General features: G+C 40.2%; 2 protein-coding genes across 5 annotated transcripts; one reads left to right on the top strand and one right to left on the bottom strand.

Moving 5' to 3' along the window:
- Positions 1-253: 253 nt before the first annotated feature.
- On the bottom strand, positions 254-7,084 carry cdkn1d (cyclin-dependent kinase inhibitor 1D). Of its 2 annotated transcripts, none has more exons than XM_044185651.1 (3): positions 6,897-7,084; positions 3,814-4,280; positions 254-3,266 (listed from the first exon to the last, which is right to left on the bottom strand). In XM_044185651.1, the coding sequence occupies exons 1-3, from the start codon at positions 6,905-6,907 to the stop codon at positions 3,208-3,210; spliced, it is 537 nt and encodes a 178-aa protein (XP_044041586.1). In that variant the 5' UTR covers positions 6,908-7,084; the 3' UTR covers positions 254-3,207. The 2 variants fall into 2 exon arrangements, with proteins under 2 accessions (XP_044041586.1, XP_044041587.1); XM_044185652.1 differs by lacking the exon at positions 6,897-7,084 and adding an exon at positions 6,586-6,702.
- Positions 4,312-23,183, top strand: sapcd1 (suppressor APC domain containing 1). 3 transcript variants are annotated; one of them, XM_044185649.1, is made up of 6 exons: positions 4,312-6,163; positions 19,802-19,976; positions 20,166-20,212; positions 22,089-22,239; positions 22,554-22,709; positions 22,943-23,183. In XM_044185649.1, exons 2-6 carry the CDS (start codon positions 19,878-19,880, stop codon positions 23,030-23,032), a joined length of 543 nt encoding a protein of 180 aa, XP_044041584.1. In that variant the 5' UTR covers positions 4,312-6,163; positions 19,802-19,877; the 3' UTR covers positions 23,033-23,183. The 3 variants fall into 3 exon arrangements, with proteins under 3 accessions (XP_044041584.1, XP_044041583.1, XP_044041585.1); XM_044185648.1 differs by lacking the exon at positions 4,312-6,163 and having other exon boundaries at positions 19,311-19,976; XM_044185650.1 differs by lacking the exons at positions 4,312-6,163; positions 20,166-20,212 and having other exon boundaries at positions 19,323-19,976; positions 22,084-22,239.
- Positions 23,184-23,803: the final 620 nt, after the last annotated feature.

Below are 23,803 nucleotides of genomic sequence, written 5' to 3'. Positions count from 1 at the left end.
TAGCTAGTGTATCCTTTCTGAACTTTATGTTATTACACCTTCCAAGTTGCATTAAGCCACATTATTGCCAAATGCAGTATTTTGATGATTGACCATAAACTATAAAGATATAGACAGTCTGATTTACTGTGTGCAATGTTAATTTGAAACCACCAGGGGGTGCTATGAAGGCAAGAAGAAAACTTTGTCTCCTAATACAACTATGCTCATAACACTTAAAACAGAGTGGAAACAAAAACTTCAGACAAGCATGTTGTGGTTTACATCTGTCTCATTCATTAACATTTTATTATTTTGATCAGACTATATGAAATCAACAATATGAAAGGCAACAGTGCACCAACAACCCAGCAATATATTTTCTATACAAATAGTATCAAAAAGGATGATTCTGATCCCATACAAATACACTTCTTACATGTTGCAAGGATACATAAACCAGTATTAAATTACAATAAAATTATTACAAATGGTGAACAAAGATTATCATACATTCATGCATATACAAAGTAAATCAAACACGACGTTTTGATGCGACAGCTGAATTAGGAACGCTTGGGCACAGTGAGACACTAACTGATCAACCTGGACATTTATCGTTTTAGTTTTGCTTTATTTTATTTTATTTCCTCCTAACGGACTTGAGGAAGACTAACAAAGCTACAAAGAAATCCTAAGAATTGAATGAACGATGAAGAAATGTTAGAAACTGTCTAACAGTGTGACAAGTCTGATTGGAGGGAAAAAATATTTAATTAATTGGCAAGAAATTCCTAATCTGTGCCTCAGTTTCTCAGTGAATATATATATATATAAGGGGTTTAAGATTACCATAAAAAAATAATTCTCTTGTCAATAATGCTTAAAGTAGTGCAAAGATATAGTTTCAGAAATAACAGTTAGTTGAAAATGTTACAAACTCAAAATAACTTAATATAGATTTTGAAAATTTCCTCTTAACACACTAAGATAGGTGCACACAAACACTGTCTCACACACACACACAGAAGTTGACAAACACACTAATCCTGACAAATTGAAAACAATTTTAAATAGCCATGTTTGCTATTTTTAGATCTGTGAAAGATCGCCTTTTTGAGCCATGACAGAAACCAACGTTGTTTTAACATATTTATGAACAACTGCTTTCGTGCCGATTTTTCGCAAAGACCGAGGCGGTTGGTTCATGAAAGAGAGACTGAGAGACTTTTAAGGGGGCAGACAAAATCCTTTGATCCAGAAGGGGTCTGAGACATTTTGTCCTTAAGGTTCCCTATTACAAGTTTGTCCCTTTTCCTCATGCTTCTCCCCACCCACCACTATTCCTCTGCTGTATTTCTGGGAAAGTGAGGTAAAGAGAGGGAGAGACAACAAAAGCCCCCCCCCCCGGATGGACCGGGGTTTCCTCTGCGTGGAACTGGGCCTCACTCTGACACACTGACTCTTTTACCTGATATGAAACTCTACTCGGAGCGCTGAACCTCGAGAGCTTTTTATTTACCAGAATAATAACACCCTCACCTCCCCTGTTTTTGTCTCTGCCTCTCTTTCACCTGTAGACGCAAACAACTTGAGCTACATTGGTTTTGGTTTGGTTTGGTTTTTTTTGTATTTTACTTGTTTATTTTACTGATGAGGTAGTAAGAGTGGATTAATCCAGATTATGGCTTTATATCCACATACAAATTAGAATGACTGTAGGAAGGGAAAAAAATCAGTAGGCACGTCCTATTTGAGTCACCAAAACTGTTAGTTGTGGTGTGTCTACACTATATATTTGAAGGTCTTGACATGTTTGAGATCTTCTATGACTCACGATTGATCACTCAAACAGTGAGCAACTTATATAAATGATGTGTTTCTAATTCAATGGGACAGTAATTCCTCTTTGGTTCAACTGCCACAACTTTTACAACTCGCGAAAAACCTCAAGGTAAACACCAAACCAACACATTCATACACAAACACGTATATGCACATATACACAATGCAAACACTTATAGGACTGCAAGGCAACAGAAAATGTGAAGAAGCTCGACTCTTCGTATAAAAAATTACTAAAAGACTCCTCTGAGCTACAAAACAGTGATAAAACTCTACATTCCCTTCGTGGAGAAAAGAGGGTTTTTTTAAACCTACAAGGTGGACATGGCATGAAGACAAAGAGTGGAAAATGCTACATTGTTACAAGCATAAAGCTGACAAAAACATATAACTACATAAGGTATGTCCTGGTCTGTTGCCAAAAAAAAATTGTATCTTTACAACCCCATTATGCAAATAATACAAAGCAAAAAAGGAATATAGTTTGAAGTTGGTATAATTTTTGCTGTATTTTGATGGTGTAAATTATATATGGCCAATATTTTTAAGCGGCAACGGTGGAGTGTATATGAGCCATAATGACTTATAGTGTAACACATAATTTGGGGGCAATGGCACAGGTTTCCACAAACACCTTATCTAATTGTTTTTATACATTGCTTGTCTATTTTTTTTTTTTTATTTTGACGATGATCTAGCATCGTGAATAATAAATAAATAGTCACATAGGAAACATTATTATCACTCAGAATTGAAGTCACTATCGTACAGGCATGGCTGAATTACCTCATCGCTGAACCTCCACCTTTAACCTGGAGCTAATTACAGTCGCACTGCCAAATTTTGAGCCCTGGGTGAGGTTGTGACCCCTGGCTCAACTCGTGCTTTCTCAGCCATGGGGTGAGACTAAAGGCTAAGTGTGGTGCGAGGCCAGGAACAGCAACTCATCGAATCAAAACCTCTTATGACTTTTAGCAAGAGGGAGAAAAAAGGTTGAGGACTGAGGTCAAATACTATCCAAGGCCCGTTCAGAAGAAAATTAAACTCTTAAAAGTAGAGCCTGTTTTCTGTTAAGAGTGCATTCAAAATCATTTCACAGTATAGTCAAAAGCTGAGAAAAACAGTATATAGAATATTTGTAATTATCATCAAAAAATGTTTCTAAAGTCTGAGCTTGATTAACTTGGACAATGGTAGCTTCCTTGTGCTGAAAATTAAAGGTATATGGTGTCAGAGGAGTTTTTAAGCCCATGCTGTATGAGCTTGACAGTCAGTTACAAATTGCTACATATATACATATGATATGACACATATCTATGTGAGGTGACGTGTAGAGGGATGACGACCACTAAGTGATCCTCCACTGGGGGTAGTTGTGCTTTTCTACTGCCGAGAAGATGCTTTGTAATGCAGAAGCCTCCTCTTCTTCACCTTGAAGAAATCTGGAGAGTGACAATGAGTGAGTAAAAATACCTCCAGACAGTCTAAAAGCTCAAATCTGTCCTAGTTGTCTTGTATCATTTTACTACATTGTGATATATAGTATAGAACTGCAGTGTTAAAGGAAAAGTTTGACATTTTGGGAAATAAGCGTATTTGCTTTCTTGCTGAGAGTTATTTGAGAAGATCACTCTCCACTCTCATATCTGTATGATAAATATGAAGCTTCCACCAGCAGCCGGTTAGCTTCACTTCGCACAAAGACTGGAAACATTTAGCCTGGTTCTGTCCAAAGGTAACAACATTCGCCTTCTTGCACCTCTAAAGCTGGTTGCCTCACAGTGACAACAAGATTCCAAATAAAATGGAAAATTATCATTTTTACACTTCGGTTTGTGTACTGCTAAGATAAACTAAGCGGCAGCTAGCGGTAGCGTCATAGTTACCGTACAGACATTAGCTTTTCATCTAATTCTCGGCAAGAAAGCAAATAAGCGTATTTCCCAAATGTCGAACATTTGCTTTATTTAAGATATTTGGTGGACTGACCTGTGATGGCAGACTGTCTGCGTTTTCCTTGCCGTTTGAGCCGGTAGCACCCCCTGGCGGTCACCTCCAGGTACTCATCCCCGGAGCTGCTGGACCCTGGGAAACTTTCGGCTGATGAAGACGACGTCCGCCTTTTGCCCAGTGGCAGCGTCACTGGCCTAACCGTGCAGCTGTGGTAAAACGCCGGCACGTCCTGGCACCTGAGCTCCTCCCACTCGATGTTGGTGCCCTCTCCTGGCATTTCACTCTGGAAATCGAAGTTCCAGCGGTTGTTGGCCACCTCCACACTCATGCAGAGCAGCCGCTGGAAGTCCTGCTGCAGCTGCTGATGGTCCACAGGCCCAAAAAGGTTCCTCCGCACCGGCCCCACCTTCAATTTCAAGGCCTCGATGCCCCCCAGGCGTGAGAGCTCTGAGTCAGATGCCATAGCTGGTCCTGCGGTTGATGGAGAGACCATCACCATTTCCCTGTCAGAGAACAAACACACAGTTTTAGAGGAAAGGCAGAGGTTGAGTGTTGGCTCTGTTGGTCCTGCAGAGTTTCAATGAGGTGTGATCTGGGTTTTTACTGGCATAGATTACATACAAACATACAAGCTATTAAGTGCTCAAACCCCCACACACACCAGCAGTATCTGCCCTCTTGGGCGCCTTTTGTGTTTTATGTGATCAAATACACGTGTGCTCTAACCCACTGAGTAATTACTGCAGCCACAGGTAACTGAACCAACACCAAATAAATCAACAAAATTCACTGCCCTGCATGTCAAAGTGAACCTGATTCTCCACCTGCTCTGGTGCCTGCCAGTCAAAGGTCGACAGTAAAGGTCAGCAGGTCACACAGAGAAAAAGACCATTTAGGCTACTTGTGAGGAATGTTTTCCACACACCCCAGCTGCTATCTGCCACATTTAATTAGAGCAGTACTGGTGAATTGTGATGTCTGCACTGGTAATTGATATTCTACCACACGTTTCCAGCTTTATCATATCACAACCTGCACTACCTCTATATAGAGTGAGATATCATTTTACGTGTAGGTGGATTACAACCATCCCTTGCTGACTCTTTAATCTCTGAGCCTCTGTTTGACTCCGATTAAGCTGACTGCTCAGTGCTTTATCAGCTGTGTGTAGGCAGTAAAAGATGAGGTTTTCTGGGACGGGCAGTAATAGAGCTGAGAGGTATACGTTTCTGCTACTGATATCATACATAAGGTCTGAAATGGTGTATTTTCCTGATCTTAAATGCTGCAAAGTGTGAGCTAAAACTGGTCTGTGATAACAGGATTAATTACAAATGTGTGTGGTAATATGCATCTAACAGACAAATTGAACTCAATTGGTAAGGGCCTTAAGGTGGCTCCTGCATTTTTATCTTGCACAGGGGCCCTGTGTCAATAAACTGTAATTATACCTTGAATATTTGAGTTAATATTATGCTTCCATGGCGCATATACCTAAATACATGTGCATGTAATCAAATTATCACAAAGTAACTTGGGGGTGAGGGGTGTGGGGAGCTGAAAAGGGGCCCAATGGTGGGTTAATCTGGCCCTGCCCCAAACTCTAGTTTAGAAAGCAAGTGTACAATAGATAAATATATATAAATAATCCAGAAATAAGATATTTTTGCACTCAGTTTTATTAGCGGTGTTTGAAGCTATTCATTATATTTACAAATTAAACTGTAAAACACAGGAAGAGTGACTTTTAGAAATACCAACATGCCATCCTGTCAGCCCAAAATCGGCCTGAAGGCAGAAACAAGAGGTTGAAAAAAGTAATTTTACGATGTCTGACTCCTCGTATACACTGTTAAAAACCATGTGTTGGAAACCACATCAGCCGACAAATGTAAACATTTTTTCAAGTGCGCACTTCGGTCTAATCACGATTAATTATATATTTAACCCGCACAACTTCAGTTTCCTCGTTTTTATGTTTCTTCCAGAGCTGGATGAATATCAAAAGACGTGACGGAACAACACAAAACCATAGTTGCTTTCTTTCACCAACCAGGACTGCTCTCTCCGACACCGAGTGAAAGTTGTTTGTGTTGAAAACGAAGTGGGCGCGGTATTCAGATCGGGTTTCCAATTTGCTCGATGTGCCCAACCCTCCATATCTTACCCCAAACCCACCAAAACATTACTACAGTTAAAAATGCAACAACTATCTCTGCAACCACAACAAATCGCCGTACATTGCTGAATAAAACAACACCAGAAAGTTCACGTATAGGCTTTGTAAAATGACTGAAGTGTGGAGTAAAACTTCGTGACGCAGTCAGATTCAGTGCGGATGTGGGTCAATGAGATGCGACACACAAACACCCCGCATCTTCTCAAGGTACTTAACTCTCATATTACACACAAAACAACCACTTAATACTCATGTGTGTATTACGAACAACAACAAAATAGTCTTAAATACCATTTACACTGGTATTTACTCTTGTAAATGCGTATTAACGGCTGGCAAAGCGGTGAAAATCTTCCAAAACTGCATCAACTTTTAGCTTACATGTATCCAGACCAAATATAAAATAAACCCCAAAAAAGCGACTTGATAAGAATATGTGAAAAAAATGAACTATAACATCAAGAAAACATTTATCTCTTACCATCAGCGTCAATATCTCAACGTTTTTAAAAGCTGAGTTTCACGACTCGTCAACAAACTACGCACAATTCACCGAGTCAGAGGACTGAGAAGTGTTCCTGACAGCCCCGTGGATACAGGCTGAAACGTTTTTAGCAGACACTACCCACCGGAGGGTCGTTCTTGTCCCCTTATCTGCGACTTGTTGTTTGTAAAGGACTCAGAAGACAGGAGGGGACGTCCTACTAGAGTAGTCAGTCACGTGGTTCCCATCAAAACAGTCATTGTTGGAGCGCTGCCAGGAGGTCAACATCGCTCTCATAAATTCTTACGACAATTAAATGCAACACAAGTTGCTGCAAAACTGTGCAGAAAAAATTTCCAAAATGCATGAAAGGAAAAAAAGTAATATAATTGCAATTAATGCTATTTTATAGTGTGTTTATAAAAGTGTAAATCATGATTATAAATAGTTTCTTACCCAGTTATCATGATGCCAAAAAAATCCCCTTATTCTGTCTGTGGGCTCCCGCTCCAAACCTATTTCTTCTGCAATCTGTTGCGCCTTTGTGCTTTGCTTTTCCTTCGGAGCGACCAGAAGTAGGTCAAATATCTTGTCAATGGCGGACATTTACCCTTCTCCCTTAAATGTGACACACATTCTCGTGTAGTGCCTGCATCACGTTTTGTTTTGTCCCAGAGCCCACACCCTCGGAGTCACGTTGAACTGCAACGTGACTCCAAACTGGGTCAGACAACTCCAGTTGACTTCTGCAGATTTACCACATCCCCATTCGGATATATACTTAGTCTATGAAATGGGGAAAAAGCACTGAAACACACTGATGATCATGTGCATTTGTTTACTAATAGAAGAAGTGACGAGGAAACACTGATATTTCTCTCTTTATAACTGAAAAAAAGTTCATGACTTTTTGACCTCTTAATTGACTTGTGTCATGTAATGATAAACCAGAATAAAATTAAGGAAAACTAAATTCGTTTTTACTGGTCCAAGAAAAAGACTAATCTGATTTTATCCTAACCCAAAGGCACACAAGAATGTCTCTTATTTTACAGGAACAGTACAATTCTGACAATATAGCCATGTAATGAAAAACCTATATACATCAGTGCAAGTTTTTTGATTTACTTTTTCATGTTTAATGTAACTTGGGATTCTAAATCTACCTGGATTAAAGTCCACCAATAAAAGCAGTAGTCTGCTGTTTAACTGAAATTAAGTAATTTTTAAGAAAAAATGCCAAACATTTCCCAATTCTAGCTTCTCAAATGTGAATATCTTCTCTGGGGGTTTCTGTCTTTTTTAATAATAAACTGAATATCTTGGAGTTTTAGACTCTTGGTCGGACAAAATAAGGCATTTGAATATGCCAATTTGGACACAGGGACTTGTCATAGGCATTTTTCCACTGATTTGTCCGTTATTAATCAATTAAATGATAATGTAATCAGCAGTATTACAGTTTTTTCCTTTTTTTTCCTTCAAACTCTTTTATAATATCTTCATTTCCAATTCCTGAAAAATTCCTCAATAGCCTGTTACATCATGTTTGCCTCCAATAACACTTTCTACACCTGTTATGACAAATTTCTTTCTTTCCTTAACTATTACGAAATACTGTAGGTTCTTCTTTCCTATTGTAATTGAGAAATAGATTCTCCTCTTTCTTATTATTACATAGGCTCTGTTACAAGTGTGTTACATGGACAGCAACCTTATTGTTGCATAGCTTTTCAGTGACACAGTATAGAAGTCATCTGAGAGGCCTGCTAGCCGACGCCTCTCACTCAGAAAGGTTATTCCAGGTTTTATGCACACACACTAACTATTTATTTATTAGTCAACGCCTGGACTGCCTTATTCGAGTAATGTTTTCCCCGCTCAAACTCACCACACACAAATGTAGGCAACGTTTGTGCAAGCGGTTTATGAGATGTACGGCTTTAATAATGTCAAAGCAGGTAGCAGCGATGGCGGGACGGTCATTGTTTGTGTGCACTGTGTGTGACAGCAGTGGCCTAGAAGTAATTACGTCACTACTGAGGAATGTTTCTTGGTTAGAAAAAGCTATTTTCACGGGGGGGGGGTTAGCAAAAGTTCAAGGCATCTCGGCACAAGGCTCAAAGCAAACAAAACAGTTTCCCCAAATGCATCCAAGTGTGTTTATGAGTTTCACAAAAATCCATAAACCTCAACCTTGGACTTAATTTACTTTCCATTTCTGAATGTTAAGGGACTGTATGAATATTATTGGGATAGGGAGGGGGTTTGAACCTTATATTTGACTTTTTAAAAAGCAAGACCATCCTCGGGGTTGTCAGTATTTCAACAAGTCCAATTCAAAAAAGGCAAACATCTTTACGGCCGATATCTCCAAAACTCTGCAACTCACACCAAAACAATCTAGATAGCACTACAGGTAAGAGGAAAAATATGTATTTTTGATTTTGGGGTGAACTGTTCCTTTAAGGTTTGGTTAGGTTTAGGCAGAAAAACGACTTGGTTAGGTTCAGGTGGTTTGGGTTAAAATTACTTCTTCACTAAGGTTAGGGGAGCTTGTCATCATGGTGACATAAACACTTGGTTAGGGTCAGGGAACGATTGCGGTCACACTGACTGTCGGTAGGAAACAGAAAACAAACAGTAATCTCTTGTGTTAAAGTCTGATGTTTTGTTGATACATCAATTACATACATCAATTTCCTCACTACGTTGACTTTGTCGTTCTATAACAACATCACCATACTTTTTTTGCTCCTGTCATAATTACTGCGGCTGCTAGTGGGCTTTGTCACTTCAATGTAAACGTGTCATTTTGGGGCACTTGCTGAAACGACTGATGTGGTCAATCTTCTTGGGAAGACAGTCTCGTTAATGGAATAATAATTTTTACATAGCACAAATTGCACGTTAGGGGTGGAATTAGCATATGGCAAAATGCACCTTTATGGTCCATAGCGGACACAAAAGGCATTTTGTCCCAACCATTGCCCTTTCTCCCCAACTAATAATTTCCATACAGTCCCTAAATAAATAAATAAAAAATGGGATGATAGTTGCTGGATGATCTGCTCCTCCACTGACATGTTTTCAGCACAAACTCTTATTGTTTTTTTACATGCTGAGTTATTTTAGGTCTCTCCCATTGTAATACATTTTAGTCAATTAGGGTTGTGACCCAGTTCCCTAATGCTTTACTAATCTGTGTGTCAAGTGGCCTTTATACACTGTCATATTTGAGGGTTCACCAGCAGACAATGAGGTCTCAGCAGCATGATCCCTCACTGTTTTGTCAGCACCCTGATCTGTATTTACAGTCAGCTTATTGTTTGACATTAAATTCCTAATCCTCTTGTTGTCTGTGTGAGTTTTGGTGTGTCTCCCCCCTCCCACCATTAATCCTGTGCTGTATATATGTACTATGTTACAGTTGTCTATGCAGTCATTAAGCCCATTGTCTTCCCTCCACGGTCAGTTCCCTTTGCATACATTTGCATGCTTGTGAAACAACAGTCACATAGTACAATGTGACTCAGGTCAGGAGACCATGTGCTGGGGAACTGTCACGGTGGGTCTTGTGCTAGCAAAAAAAAAAAAATCAATTCACCTCTTTTCATTCAAGTGTTACTGATTCACTGGGGCGTAAAACAAACAAAGCACACAACAGAGAAGCCATTAGGAAGCTGACCATACATATATCCTACAACTGCAGGCAGTGTTTTACAAATGCATGTAGTTTGAGTGTTAAGCAGTTGGAAATGATCTGTAACGTAATGGTTTTTGGAGGACATTTATCAGATAAGAGAGAGAATAACAGAGCTTGACAAAGTCTTATCCAAGGATGCCACTCAGAAAAGAAGTTGTCGAGTGAATAATTACTATAATGTATTCCTGTGAGGAAAGCTTATGAGGAATTCAGTTCACAACAAAGTAACCACAATGCAGAAAATGAACTTAAGACTAACTAAAGGCAGATGAACTCAATATTAAGTCATTACTTTAATAACTGATTTATAACCAGATACCCTCATTTAAACACCTTTACCAGGTTGTCTTTGTTAATGGAATAGTTTGACATTTTGGGAAATAACGCTTAGCTTTGTTGAGTTACAGAAGATTGATACTACTCTAATGTCTGTACGCTAATTATGAAGCTGGAGCCAGCAGCTGGTTAGCTTAGCTTCAGAATAAGAATCAGAAATACTTTATTGATGCCTGGGGGGAAACTCTTTTGTTACAGCAGCTCGCCTTTACATCAGTGCACACAGGAATAGAAGTACTAGCAAAAAATATAATACACTATAATACAGGTCAGAAAATAAAGTGGGTATAAATATAAAATAAGTGTGAAGTACCAAGTGGGTTTACCGGTTGATGATAATAATATGGTATAAGGTAATAGTGCATGAACTTCCAAGTTAAGTAAGCTAAGTAAGTCTTTAAGCTTAGCTTAAAGACTGGAATCAGGGGGAAACAGCTAGCCTGACTCTCTCCAAAGGTAGTAAAATCTGCCTACCAGCACCTCTAAAAATGTGTATAATCCGTAGGAAAAAAAGTGTAACAACGAATAACTGGTTTTAAGGGGGGTTAAGTGCGGTTTATGTTAAGATAAGATAACCAACTACTGGCTGTAGTTTCAGATTTAGTGCACAGATATGATACGATCAATCTTCTCATCTTACTCTCGGCAAGAAAGTGAATAAGTGTATTTCCCCCTCATTATTTATTTAACAGTGTATTATTTATCAGTCTCGCAAATTACTCTTGTCATGTACACATCTTAATCTCAAAGACATTTTTACTTCTTTTGGTTCGATCAATAAAGAGACAAAGGCATGGAACAAAAAAAAGCATCACTTTGTTGTTTTGAGATTAAAATGCTGTTTGGTTTCACTCCGGATGAGACAGAGGTTTCAGAAAGCTGCAGGTCAGAGGTCATTGGCTACACCAGAACCTTGAAACTGAGAGTTTGGTGCTGACAATGCTCTTCAGTGAAACACCAAGTACAGTGTGTACCATATGGCGGTTTCATTTCAGCAGGAAATCTGTCTAGTGAAGGGGAAGTTGTGATGGAGAAAAAACAGAGGTAGTTGTTGGTTCACAGGTGCAGTATGGGGGTTTCCACATGCTTCTGCCCTTCAGTTGCGGAAGCAGACACCCTGAAGAGGCTCACCACAGACAGTAGATTGTTTACGTTAATGATAATTTATTGACGTACCACAACAAATTACGAAGAAGGAGAAGAAGAGAAACTTCATGTAGAAACATGGTGTGGGAAATGGTAGAGTGTTACAAGATAACAAAATTAAACAAAATTAAAGCAAGTAAAAGAGAAAGAAACCAAACAGTGTACATCTTTCAGGCCAGCTTGGTGATTTAGTGATTAAATGGTGATTTAAGAGGTGAGTGACCTCATGAATTAACACCTCCAAGCAGCTCTTCTATACACGCTGACATACACATATGCACATGTATAAATGCAAACATTCATACAGTAGATAGAGATCTAACCCAAAACAAGCTGTGCACAACAGTAGTAAAGGATGTCTGTAGGCTAAAACAGTATTGGAGTGTTGGAGTATGGAAAATTAACTGATCAGCAAGCATGGATTTGGTGATTTACAGGTAGGCTTTGAAACTGGGCTGAATTTGGTTGAAAAACAATTTTAGCCACTGTGGTTTGAGGGCTGGCAATGTTGGTCTGTCAGTCAACCCACCACTTTGGTCCATACTGAAATATCTCAACAACTATTGGATGGATTGCCATGAAACTTTGTACACACATTCATGGTCCCCAGAGAGTGAATCCTAATGATCTTAATGATCACCTGAGTTTTCCTTTCGCGCCACCATGGGGTTGACATTTGTGGTTTTGAGTGAAATTTCTCGACAACTGTTGGATGGATTGCCAAGAAATTTGGTGCACACATTCATGTCCCCCTGAGGATGAATTGGAATAACTTAGAATTTTCATCTAGCGCCATCATCAGGTCAAAGTTTTATTTGTCCAATACTTTGGTTTATGATCAAATACCTGCAAAACTAACGACATTCCCGTCAGCCTCTGCTGTACGTACTTATAATTAGAACATGTTAGCATGCTAATGCTTACACACTAAACTAAGATGGTAAACATGGTAAACATTATACCTGCTAAACATCAGCATGTTAGCATTGTCATTGTGAGCAACTTAGCAATGACACACTGAAATACAGTCGTAATACTTTTTACTGTAAACAGCAAGCACTTGTCTAATCTAGTTATTACTTCACCTGCAAATCTCCAAATCCATTTCTGGGATGTAAATACTGAACAGGGAGTAACTTATCGTCCAGGCTGTGATACACACTGCAACCTTTTCTACTTTTATCTCCAAATACAAGTGATCTGGGGGGGTGTAAGCTAAATTTGGAACTTTGTACTTTGTGAGAGGCGTGTCGGGGAGTATTGCGGTACACAGAGGAATAAAAAAGGCAGTGAACCCAAAAATGAAGTCACACACACACACACACACACACACACACACACACACACAGTACATGCACTTCATACATAATTGGGAGGAGTTGCCATGGGAGTATTCACCCAGCTGTGGAGGCCACAGGTGGGGTTGTGGGGGAGGAAGGAGGAGTGAGCTGTACTCTGATTTCATATGTGTGTGTGTGTGAGTGTGAAAGAGGGTGTGTGTGCTTTCTTTTTCATAAATTTGGGGTGCAGGGAGAGCGAGGCAGCTCGCTGGCAGCTGGATATTGTCAGGGGTTCACCAGGCGAGCTTGCATGTCAGGGTGAACGGGTTTAAGATGAAATGTGCCCAAGGAGACCCTGACTCACTGTGTTTGTTTTGGGGGGTCCTCAGGGGCTGGCCTGGGGGTTGCCGGTGTAACATATAGATTGGGGTTTCGGATTTATTTTCTTTGAGCAGTGGTGGCCAAGTGTAAGAGCTCTGAGTGTGCGTATGTCGTCCTTGTGCATTTATCTGTAAATGTAAAGCACTATTCTTTTAAGAGCAGCTTGTGCGTTGAGGTGATAAACATCATGCTTTTTGAAATATGGTTTTAGCAGTGTGTTTGTGGGCGTGAGGACGGGGGAGGGGTAAAGGGGCGGGACCAGGCGGGTGTAAATCGATCCTTTGTTTTCGTCCCTGCATATGTGTCTGAGAGGAACTTGTTTTGGTCTCGCTGAGGTGAATTTGAGACTAGTACAATGTCAAAACTAGGGAGAAAGTCACAGCAAGACAAAGAAATGTCTGAAATATAAAACATTATGTAAAAATCTAGCAACAGCTTTTCCCCAAAAATCATAAAATACTGCCTTCAAATGAACCTACTCTCTCCCCTAATATTATATTTATATATTATTTGCAACGTAATGTAAGCAACGCTCTGAAATATATCCTGTATCTGCCATTCATAACTCAAGGAGGGTTGTGTCCAGCATCTGTTTCTGCTCCATGCAGCTGAGGTGAAAAGGTGGTGTGCTTCAGCTGATGTGTTTTCGCCCCTTATCTACATCTGGGGAACATCTGGTTTGCATCTGGCCCTGGCCTTGTAGTATTTGGCTGTGCATGAGCGTGACAACATGTGCGTGTTTGCGAGAGAAAGAGAAGGAGAGGGCACGGAACATATTCGTGAGTTTGTGTGTGCGTGACTGGCTGGATGAGGAGATAAATGAATGAGGGGAGTGAGTGAGCGAGCAAATGACTGGGCTGAAAAGAGAGAGATGTGTGCGTGTGTGTGTGTGTGAGATTGTGTTACCTGATATGTAACCGATAATCTTAAGGTTGCCGTCTTAAATTGTAAGAATGTTGAGCAGAAATCGTCACATATAGAAGAAAACAGATATTTAGGATAGGAAATCTGCTTGCACGACTTCACAGTCAGCTTTATCTGTTTGACATTTGTGGGTGGAAACTTCTTTAGTACAGTTTTGCTGGTTTTATGATTCAATTTATAGTGGAAAGATTACACTGTGGGTGATACCCTGTTCAAAAGTGATTGAATAAAGTGTAGAATGCATCATTAAAAGCTAAAGTACAAGTGAGATACCAGCTTTTCACCCAACCACAGCAATAAATGTTTTGCCAAATTTTTGATAGTGAGTAGTGAAGCCTGATTGGGTTGAGCAGAGAGCTCCAGATGAGGGATAAAGGGTGAGGAGATGGAACAGGAGAGGAGGAAAGGGGAGGCTTCCTTGTTTTTGGAGTCCCTGTGTTGGGGGCCCGTGGTATTAATGGTAACAGGGCCAGCTGGGCTTAGGTGCAATTTCCAAAGACAGATAACGGTAGAAAAAGAGAGTGGAGGGAGATGAAGGAAATGATAAAACATGGGTCATTATGTTTCTTATTGATAAAAATATGAGAAAAATGTGTTAATTATTTCAAAGAAAATACTGAAACTGGACATGGCATACTGGTGGCTCTCACTAAGCAGTAAACTGGAAAATATGAACTGCAGTGCCCAGAAGCCATGTGACACCAGTAAGCTGCACACGGCACGTGCATGTTTTCCAGCCTGGCCAGTATGTAAAGTGAAGGATGCCACAGGGATGACTGAGTTTCCAGATTGAACACTGGTGAGTTCAGCTTTCAATAGATGGAGTCCTCACTTGCTCCTGCCTGAGAAGCTGTGTGCGTTTGTCTCTTAGAGCCTTGACATCACATTTTCCCACACTCCACCAATTCTACATATAAAGTTCAGTTTCCACAAGGAGTGCTGTACACAGTCTGTAAAAACTGTTGTTTTATGTCTTCTGTGGCTCTGAAGGAAGATTTCCAAAGTTTGACAAACCCTGCTGATGTCATGATGATGTCATCAGGTGTGGGGTTTGAAAGAAATCAGCATTTAGGAGGCAGACAGGGTCTAATGAAAGACACTATTGGGTCCCCCAGCTTTATCGAAGTGTAACCCTTTAAGGTTGGAAAAACCATGTTATTTCACACTGTATGACAGCATCATCTATATTCTGTACCGGCTTGTTTCAACTCTTCCCTGAAGTTGCCATATATGATGTTTACACTGTGAGGGAAATATTCAAACCCCAGACTCCATGTTTGTAAAATGTCAATATAATAATGGCTTTTAACAATGTTTGGTTTTAACAATGTTTATAATGATTGACCCACCGGCCAGTGGGCTTGAAGTTTGAGGCCACGAAAAGATGCAGTTCTTTCATTCCTGAGTGAAGTGAGTGTGCATTGGGGGGGGGGTGTTACATATGTGGATTAGATTCCTTGGAGCTATGATCTGGAACAGTGAGCCTTGAGTGGCCAGTGCTGGCGTGGGCTGGAGAGGCAAAGGGAGTGCCCGGCTTCTATGGCCCAGTAATGTCTCACTTCTGCCTGGTGGAGCCTCTCCTTACTTACTTTGTATTTTGAAGAGATGACCACGTATGTGTGTACCACTCCAGCTGTTTGTGTATGTGCGTCCACGTGTCATTTTGATTCTAAGTGGTTTTAAAACTCTGTATGAAAGTAGTGGTGACAGCGAGAGAGCCAATATGTGTGTGTGAAAGTGTGTGTGCGTATGAGGGAGTGAGACAGGAAGCAACAAGGGGCCCACTCTCAGCTGCAAAGCAATAGTAGTGACTAAAAAGATTCAGTATAGGGAGACATAAGTGGGTTACTGCAATGTGTGTATGTGTGTGTATATAAACTTGTGTGTATTTAAAACTTGCACCGTAACAGCTGACCAATGTGAATACATGTGTGAAATGTAGCTTATATTAATATATTTGCACTATTTGTGTGACAATGTGAACTTCCTCCTAGGGGGGGCCCACAGTGGAAACTCATCATGATCTCGCATCTCTGTGATAACAACGAAAAGGCTGCTGACATGAGTTACACTTTTTACTTTTAAGTGGTCACTGTAAAGTGAGATTTCTTTTTATTCTTATCTCACCTTCTCTCTTTACCTCTGTGTTTACTCCCAGAAAAGAGCCCTAAGTGGCTACCATCAGCTAAAAATAAGGAATCACAGTAGAAAACACATCATTTGTTAGTGTTTATGATATCATAAGCTCGTGTAGAGCTTTTCGGCTTCATTCTGGTGAGACTCGTGTGTCTCATGATGTAACACAGGGTCATGGGTTCCCTGCAGGCTCCACGTCAGGGATGCTGGAGCACAGAGAGCCATTCCTCCACAGCAACTTAATCCCATGTTTTGATCCAACAGCTTGTGAACTGGCATGAAAATACATCTTTTTTTATACAGGGAATATCTGATGTATAGATGTGTTATGTAAACGTGACTTCTCAGGGATCTTAATCTGGTCATCTTCTGTGATTGCGATGAAGTTTGTATTATTTTTCCACATTTTATTACCTGTTGCAAGCAAGCATTGCAAAAGCACATCACAGCATGTGGGGTGCAGATAGGTTGAAAATAGTTGAGGCACTTTTAAGAAACAGTGCTCTGCATCTTTATTGTGCTGCGCCATCTGGTGTTTTGTAAAAGACACAACTTTTCGCTTTAATGGGAAAATCATGAAGACTCACAAAATGTCAGCTCTGAATATGATTCACAACTCCAGCAGGCGCTGTGCACTTGTAGTGCTGTCTGTTGGTGATCAAGCAGGACTGCAGCCTAAAAGTGCCACCCCCAAAAAGTAAGAAAGACAGTCAGTGACACAGCGAGTGAGTATTCAATTGGTTTCAAGAGCTTGTTTATGATTACATAAGAAGATAGCCAAGTTTCAAGTCAAATAATAAAAAGGCAATTCCCTTGAATTGTTTAGTGTTTCTTGGGTTTGACAGTACAGCAGTGTGATGATTCAGTGGGTGGGATCTATGGGAGGGCCCCACGTTGACAGTGTCAATCAAGGAGGTCCTTTAAGATGTCAGTTGTCAGGAGAAACAGACTCAGCCACACCCTCTGAGTAGTCAAAACACAATATGTACCGTATGTATGGCCTCCCTGTCAGCAGCGTGGTGGGAGCTTAAAAGAGTACTCTTGCAGTTTAAAGACATGGAGGAATGGTCAAAATTGATGCACCAGAGGCTAAGATATTCTGACTTTTTTTTCTTGATTTTTTATCCCTAGTATGGGTAAAAAAAAAAAAAAAACTCTGGATCCTGCATTTCCCATAATACAACATGAGGGGTTATTTCTCACACTTCAAGAGAAAGTGTGAAAGCTCCTCCAGAGCTACAGTAATCACTAACTGTTTGTACATGATGGGTAGTAACTCCCCATGACTAGTGAATTTTAAATCTGTGGAGTGCCTTTAATTCAAAATTTCAACTCTACCAAGGGAAACTTGAGTATTAAATTAAATCTGATCATTCACCCATAAAAGTGACAATACACATTAATAACAAACAAATCCACTCTCTGGAGGTTAAATTCAAGCATTTAAAAAAATAAAATATCCCCAGATGAGAGAACAACTGAAAGCTGAAAATGAAACTTACTTTAAAGAGAATGACAATGGAGAGGTATCACCATCTGTGTCGTAGGACGTATGGATGTATTGGCTGTATTTGGCATAAAATTATTGCCCACACTGCATACAATGCAGCAATTATTAAAAGCACACAAAAATCAAGGCACAGATGGTTTTACATCCGAATGGTACAAAAGCTGAAAGAACAGATAACTCCAAGATTACAAGCAGCATGTAACTGGGCACTAAAGGAAGCAGGGATTCCCCCCTTGTGGAAGGAAGCCACAACTACAGTCATACCAAAAAACTTTACTACAAAATATATACATCAATACTAGCTAAAACACTGGAAAAGATCATACCAAAACCTTCATTTGGACCAGACAGGATTTATATATCAAAGACAGACTCGGGACAGTATTAGATAGTATTAACATTACATGTTATGTGGTGCATATGACCACAGAGAAGATGAATATTCATTAAAAAAACAGGTCATTTAATTATGACCCTCCTGGAGACTTAAAACATAGATATAACCTCAAATGGGGAGAGGAATCAATGAAATACATTGGTGTCCATTTATCTAGAGACATCAGAAAACTGTTTTCAAACTCACCCTATTGATATACTGTAGCTAAACAGCACTACACAGAAGGTGATAAATTAATCTCTCTCTATATATGGCAGGAGGAAAAAAAATCCAAGAATGAAATATAAAATATTGCAACTTGCAAATTTAAGGGAGGCATGGCACTACCATGACTAGGATATTATTTTTATGCGCCCATTAGTGTGTCTATATAACCCCCAGTTTGCAGCTAGGTGGAAAGAAATAGGAAGGAAATTCAAAAGGGAAGGCTACCATATTAAAAATATTCATACTGGCATATCTTTTAGATATCAGCTGCAAAATAATCAGTAGACTATATCAAGGTCTCCAAAAATCCACTTCCACTAATGTACCAGTGTGTAACTGATCATAGTCACCTGTTAACTTCAGTTACTTTGCCAAAGACACTGCCAATATTTTACAAAATGATGATAATGTAATTTTTGGGCTGAATCTGTTACTATGGATTTCCACAGTAACAGTCAGTTTGGCCTGAGGCAGTAATAAAAAATAGAAAAATGCGACTGATTTTCTGCGCTGGCATTGACCAGCTGAACAGACGTTAATGTTAATGCAGCGTGGCTGAAATCCATGCGTACTCCACCCTTTATCCCTGCCCATGCTCTCCATACCCAAACTATACTTGACTGCTACACTCAGCTGCTATAATGTCCACTGGCACGCACTCCACACCTCTGCTCGCACAGATCGTCCCCAGGTTATGTCACATTCCAGGGAACATGTTGGGACATGAGCGCTCACTTGAAACCAAGAAGAAAATAATCACATGCACTCTCTTTTCATTCAGCAGCGCCAACAGAGGTATGCCATGTTTCCACTTCAGTTGCAGGATGACATGGTTCTTAGAAAATTCTCCTTTTGAGCAAAGAAACCCTTTCAGAGGTTGTGAAACCGAGGCTGTTGTCCATCCTTCTTGTAAAGCTCAGATTTAGGGTGAACAAGGTTTTTATCCAACAGTGTTGAACACACAGGAGGTGGCAACTGTCTGATCACACCTGCATCCTCTTCTCAAATCTCCCATCCACAGCTCCACTTTCATATTTCCTGCCATATGCCTTTATCTTTTCTCTTTTATTTGATCCTGTGCTACCAGTTTCACCTCCTATCCACCCCATCTCTCTCTCAGTCTGTGTCACTGTATGTCGATTAACCAGTCATGGCAGTGACATGTGGAATTTTTCATTACCTCGCCCCAGGAGCAACATGCTGTCTGAGCCTGTGTATCGTGCTTGCTTTTTTTTCCCCTCACTCCTGCCTTCTCTCTCTCTCTCTCACACACACACTCTCTCTCTCTCTCTCTCTCTCTCTCTCTCTCTCTCTCTCTCTGGTATTACTCTGAGTCAGTCGGTGGCGAGCTGTTGTTTGTTGTCCAGCCAGCTGTATGGGTCAGTAGTAGCCATCAGTGACTGATCTCCTCTCCATGGCCTGCCGTCCCTCCGGCTCTGGCTCCTACACCGTGGTTATCATCCCCCTCAGGACCAGCCTCTACAGCCTGGACGCATTGCGCTTCTACCTATGGGTGAGGAGGGAGGTGGTGTGTGTGTGTGTAAGGGGGTTGCAGGGTCATATGAGCCTGCATGTGTGTTTTGAAAAATGATCCTAACCAGTAACATCTCATTGTGTCTTTGTTGTGTGTGAATATAAGTGTGTTTCTCCTAAGTGATTCTTATCAGCTACTGTGCGTACTTACATGTGTTTTTTTTCCTAGTTTTCAGCACAACATGGCTGTAGTACACTGTATAGGCCTGTTGTCATGTAAGTTTAAAAGCTAACTGTACATTTTCTGTAAAAAAGATGAAGCAGTCACATCCAAAGTGTGACTTATTACTCAAAGTTAAGCATTTAGTGCTTCGCAAGTCTGTGTAAGTGTCACCAGTTTGGTATATTAGGCCAAGGTACATTTACATGACCTTTGATTTAATGTTCATTTTGAGTCATATTGTAGGAGAAGAGGCACAGTTTTTCAAAAAAGTTTATACTTCAACTTGAAGTGATACCAAAAGAGAAATAAAAAGGGGGTTAGGCTCAATTTACACATATATAACATATATTTAATGTGTAAATTCAATTATATGTTCATTTCTGGGGTCACAGTTAAAGGTGTTGTTGTGCTGGACTACATTATATTGAATTAACATCTCTTTGAGTGTAAAAAAAACACCCAAAAAACTGAACATTATAGGCAGCATAAAACTTTATGGCAGAACAGTTGTATTGGATTGCATTAGATTGTACAGGTACACCTAATAAAGTAGACACTGAGTGTATTTAGACATACGTTTCTATAATGGAGTTATGCAAAATGAGTATTTAAAGCATTGTTTGAATTCTTGACTGACTTTACAGTGTCCATACATTATGTTTACATGTATGCATGTGTTAGGCATCATACTGAAAGTACAAGCAAGTACAAGCGTCTGAGTATTTGAAAAGCGCTCCATAAATAAAATGTATTATTATTTTATTTTATTATATGCCAAAGTTCACTGACAACAGAATAGTCGTAGCCATGGATGTTGGAAATACTGACATAATTATTCCAAGTGCCTGCAATGCACCACTCCCCTCAAAAGATTTTTACCAGACACCGAAACAATTCTCACATTAACAACTCACAACTTAAATGCTTGTGGAGTCACTCTGTTTTCAGTCCGTTTTTCCGCCTTTGCTCCATGTCTGAGGGGTTGTCTTGGAGGTAGCATGGCTGCAGTCATCCCAGTGATACATTCCCACATGTCAAGTCTGCCCCTCACAGCTTCCTGTTAAAGGCTCAATATAACCAGTTTTCCACTAACTGTAAATCTATGGTTATAAACGGAGTTGTCAAACAATAACTGACCAAAAACAAACTAATATATTTTAGATTATCATGGTAGACATGCAGCTGTAATGTTACACAAAACGCAGTAAATAAAACAGAACTTTTTTGCATATCTTGATAATCTGATTAATCAAACGCAGCTAAAATTAATCATTCACTAGTGATACAATAGTGTCATGAGTTTCTAACGTCCTCCTAATCCATGTCATTGTTGATTGCCTTAAAAATGACATTTCCTGACTCCATGATACCGAAGGTGGATCACTACCATATATTGCTGTAGCACTGTTAGCTCTGTTTGAGCCCATTTAAAGTGCATGAGTGTAGACAATAGAACGAATGGCCCCCCTGCTGCTCTGTAGATTGGCTCTGCTGATACAAACAAAGCCTTGGGGCCCCTGGAAGACAACAGGCAGCGCTGTGCCGATCACGCTGCTTTACATCAGGCTGCAGGCCGCGTTTTTGGTGGTCAAGCTTGTTAGTCAGCCCCTCTGGGAAACACACACATACCCAACGAAACCGGCTATATCATCAAACTCAACATTTCTGAGTATTTTTTAGTATTTGTGGGCACATTTCTGCTTTATTAGATGGTAGAAAGTGGAAATGTGACAAGAAATGACATGAAGCAAAAAGTCACTGGCTGATCTCGACCCGGGTTGGGATTACATGGTTAGCATTTAAGACCCCTCGGCCACTGGGACACTCCAACATTTATTCATTTTGTTGGTACGAGACACAACTTAAAATTCAATGTTTCTGTCCTTTATGTGAACCTGACTGAGCTGTGTCCTTCCCATCTCAGATTAGGCGTCTGAAGGATCTAGAGAAGGAGAAGGACGCTCTGTGCTCTGGTCTGGAGATCCTGGAGAAGACTCGTCTCTGGTACCTCCAGCGGCTGGAGGAAAACAGAGCCAGGCACAAAAGTGGGGTCAGCTCCTGCCAGGAAGGTGCAGCAGAGGTACAAGACAGGGCTGGGTTTAGGGCCTCATCGACTTTACTGACCATAATTCAACGTATGTTGCATTGAACACAAACTATTGTCTAGCGAGCTGTGCCATTTATAAATCCACACACACACACACACACAAACACCTTTTCTAAGGGTCCCTTAGAGTCATTTAGGAAATCACTAGCTTCTAAATGGATGTAGGTGAGACAGCTTTTCTTAACAGTATTTGTCAACAATCATCTGCTCATGGACACCACATGATGAAAGACTATGCCCTGTCCCTGACGGTGTATCTAAACAGCTGGTGGTCTCTGTCTCTACAGGCTCAGTGTTGCCTCCTCAGGTCTCGTATCCAGCGGGTGAATGGCTCTCTGGGCTCTGTGATGAGTGAGCCCAATGCCACCAGCAGCAGCAACCCTGCGCTTCTGGACGCAGTGGCAGACAGCGACCTCCGGTGGCACAACACAGTACTGACTCAGGTAAGGAGAACAGAATATGTAACCTGAGAAAATGCTTTTCTCAGGATACAAATTCTGTTTAAAAGGCTTCAAAAGCATTTTTTAAGAGTCCAATTTTGTATTTCTTTCTTTCAACACACTTATACTGAGTGTTTTTCTCCTTTAACTGATCTTTTACATTTTCCATAATTTCTTATTATTATTCTGTATGATCCGGCCATGGTAATTCTGTTTTATTTTTCTACTTTTGACAGGAGGTGAGTGACAAGAATCGTCAGATCTCCATATTATTGCTGGAAAAAGACGCTCTCCTCGAACAGCTTGATGAACTGCAGGCCCATTGATTGCATTAATACGCATGTGCATATACACACACATACAGGCAGACACATGAGCTGTACTGAAAACTTAGATTTCACTTAATGCCACACAGTTGCTAAGCTTTTAACCACATGTAAATATGTATTTAAATTAATAAATGACAGTTAAACGATGCATCATTTGCTTCTGTGCGTTCTTTTCAATACAAACCAGTTTTGCTGAAGCATTGAATAACTTAACCGACATGTTACTGTTGCTTTAATGAGTCTGAAATTAAGCTTATCATAGCCAAACCCTGCTGTCACCATGAAATAACTTCCCATTAACATAAGTTGTACACATAATAGGAATTTGCAGTTAATCTCATAATAGTCCCGTTAATGTAAATTTCCCATTAAGGTGATGATAATAATAATCCTTTTTTCCTGTTGATCTAACAATAATAACATTATTGGGATTTATTATATTAGCAAAAGGCTAAGATTGTCAGCTTTAAGTACAGTTTATACTACTGTAGATGACTGTGTGACAGAGGTGCAGGGGGTGGACAAAATAACAGAAACACCTTGCAATACAATGAAATATGTGTCGTGGAAAAGGTGGAAAGTACATTTACTCAAGTACTGTACTTAAGAACAATTTTGAGGTATTTGTGCTTTACTTTACCGGTGTCACAGACACGCCAGGCTCCACCACATCACAGCCACACCTCACCTCCTCACCTGAGTATTAATTTCCAGCACCTGTCACCCATCGCACACCTGCACATAATCAGCCACTCTACTCCCTATATT

Source organism: Siniperca chuatsi, linkage group LG23 (assembly GCF_020085105.1).
Source record: "Siniperca chuatsi isolate FFG_IHB_CAS linkage group LG23, ASM2008510v1, whole genome shotgun sequence".
NCBI lineage: Eukaryota > Metazoa > Chordata > Actinopteri > Centrarchiformes > Sinipercidae > Siniperca > Siniperca chuatsi.
Note: the sequence above shows the minus strand (reverse complement) of the source record. Positions and strands in the feature narration are given on the sequence as shown.

Bases quoted from the DNA above. Each gene is read 5' to 3' on its own strand.
- cdkn1d (XM_044185651.1), bottom strand. The intron at 3,267-3,813 runs GTCAGTCCACCA...GTCACTCTCCAG, and splicing joins CAGACAGTCTGCCATCACAG to ATTTCTTCAAGGTGAAGAAG.
- sapcd1 (XM_044185649.1), top strand. From the start codon at position 19,878: ATGGCCTGCCGTCCCTCCGGCTCTGGCTCCTACACCGTGGTTATCATC. The intron at 20,213-22,088 runs GTAAGTTTAAAA...ATCTCAGATTAG, and splicing joins CTGTATAGGCCTGTTGTCAT to GCGTCTGAAGGATCTAGAGA. The intron at 22,710-22,942 runs GTAAGGAGAACA...TACTTTTGACAG, and splicing joins ACAACACAGTACTGACTCAG to GAGGTGAGTGACAAGAATCG.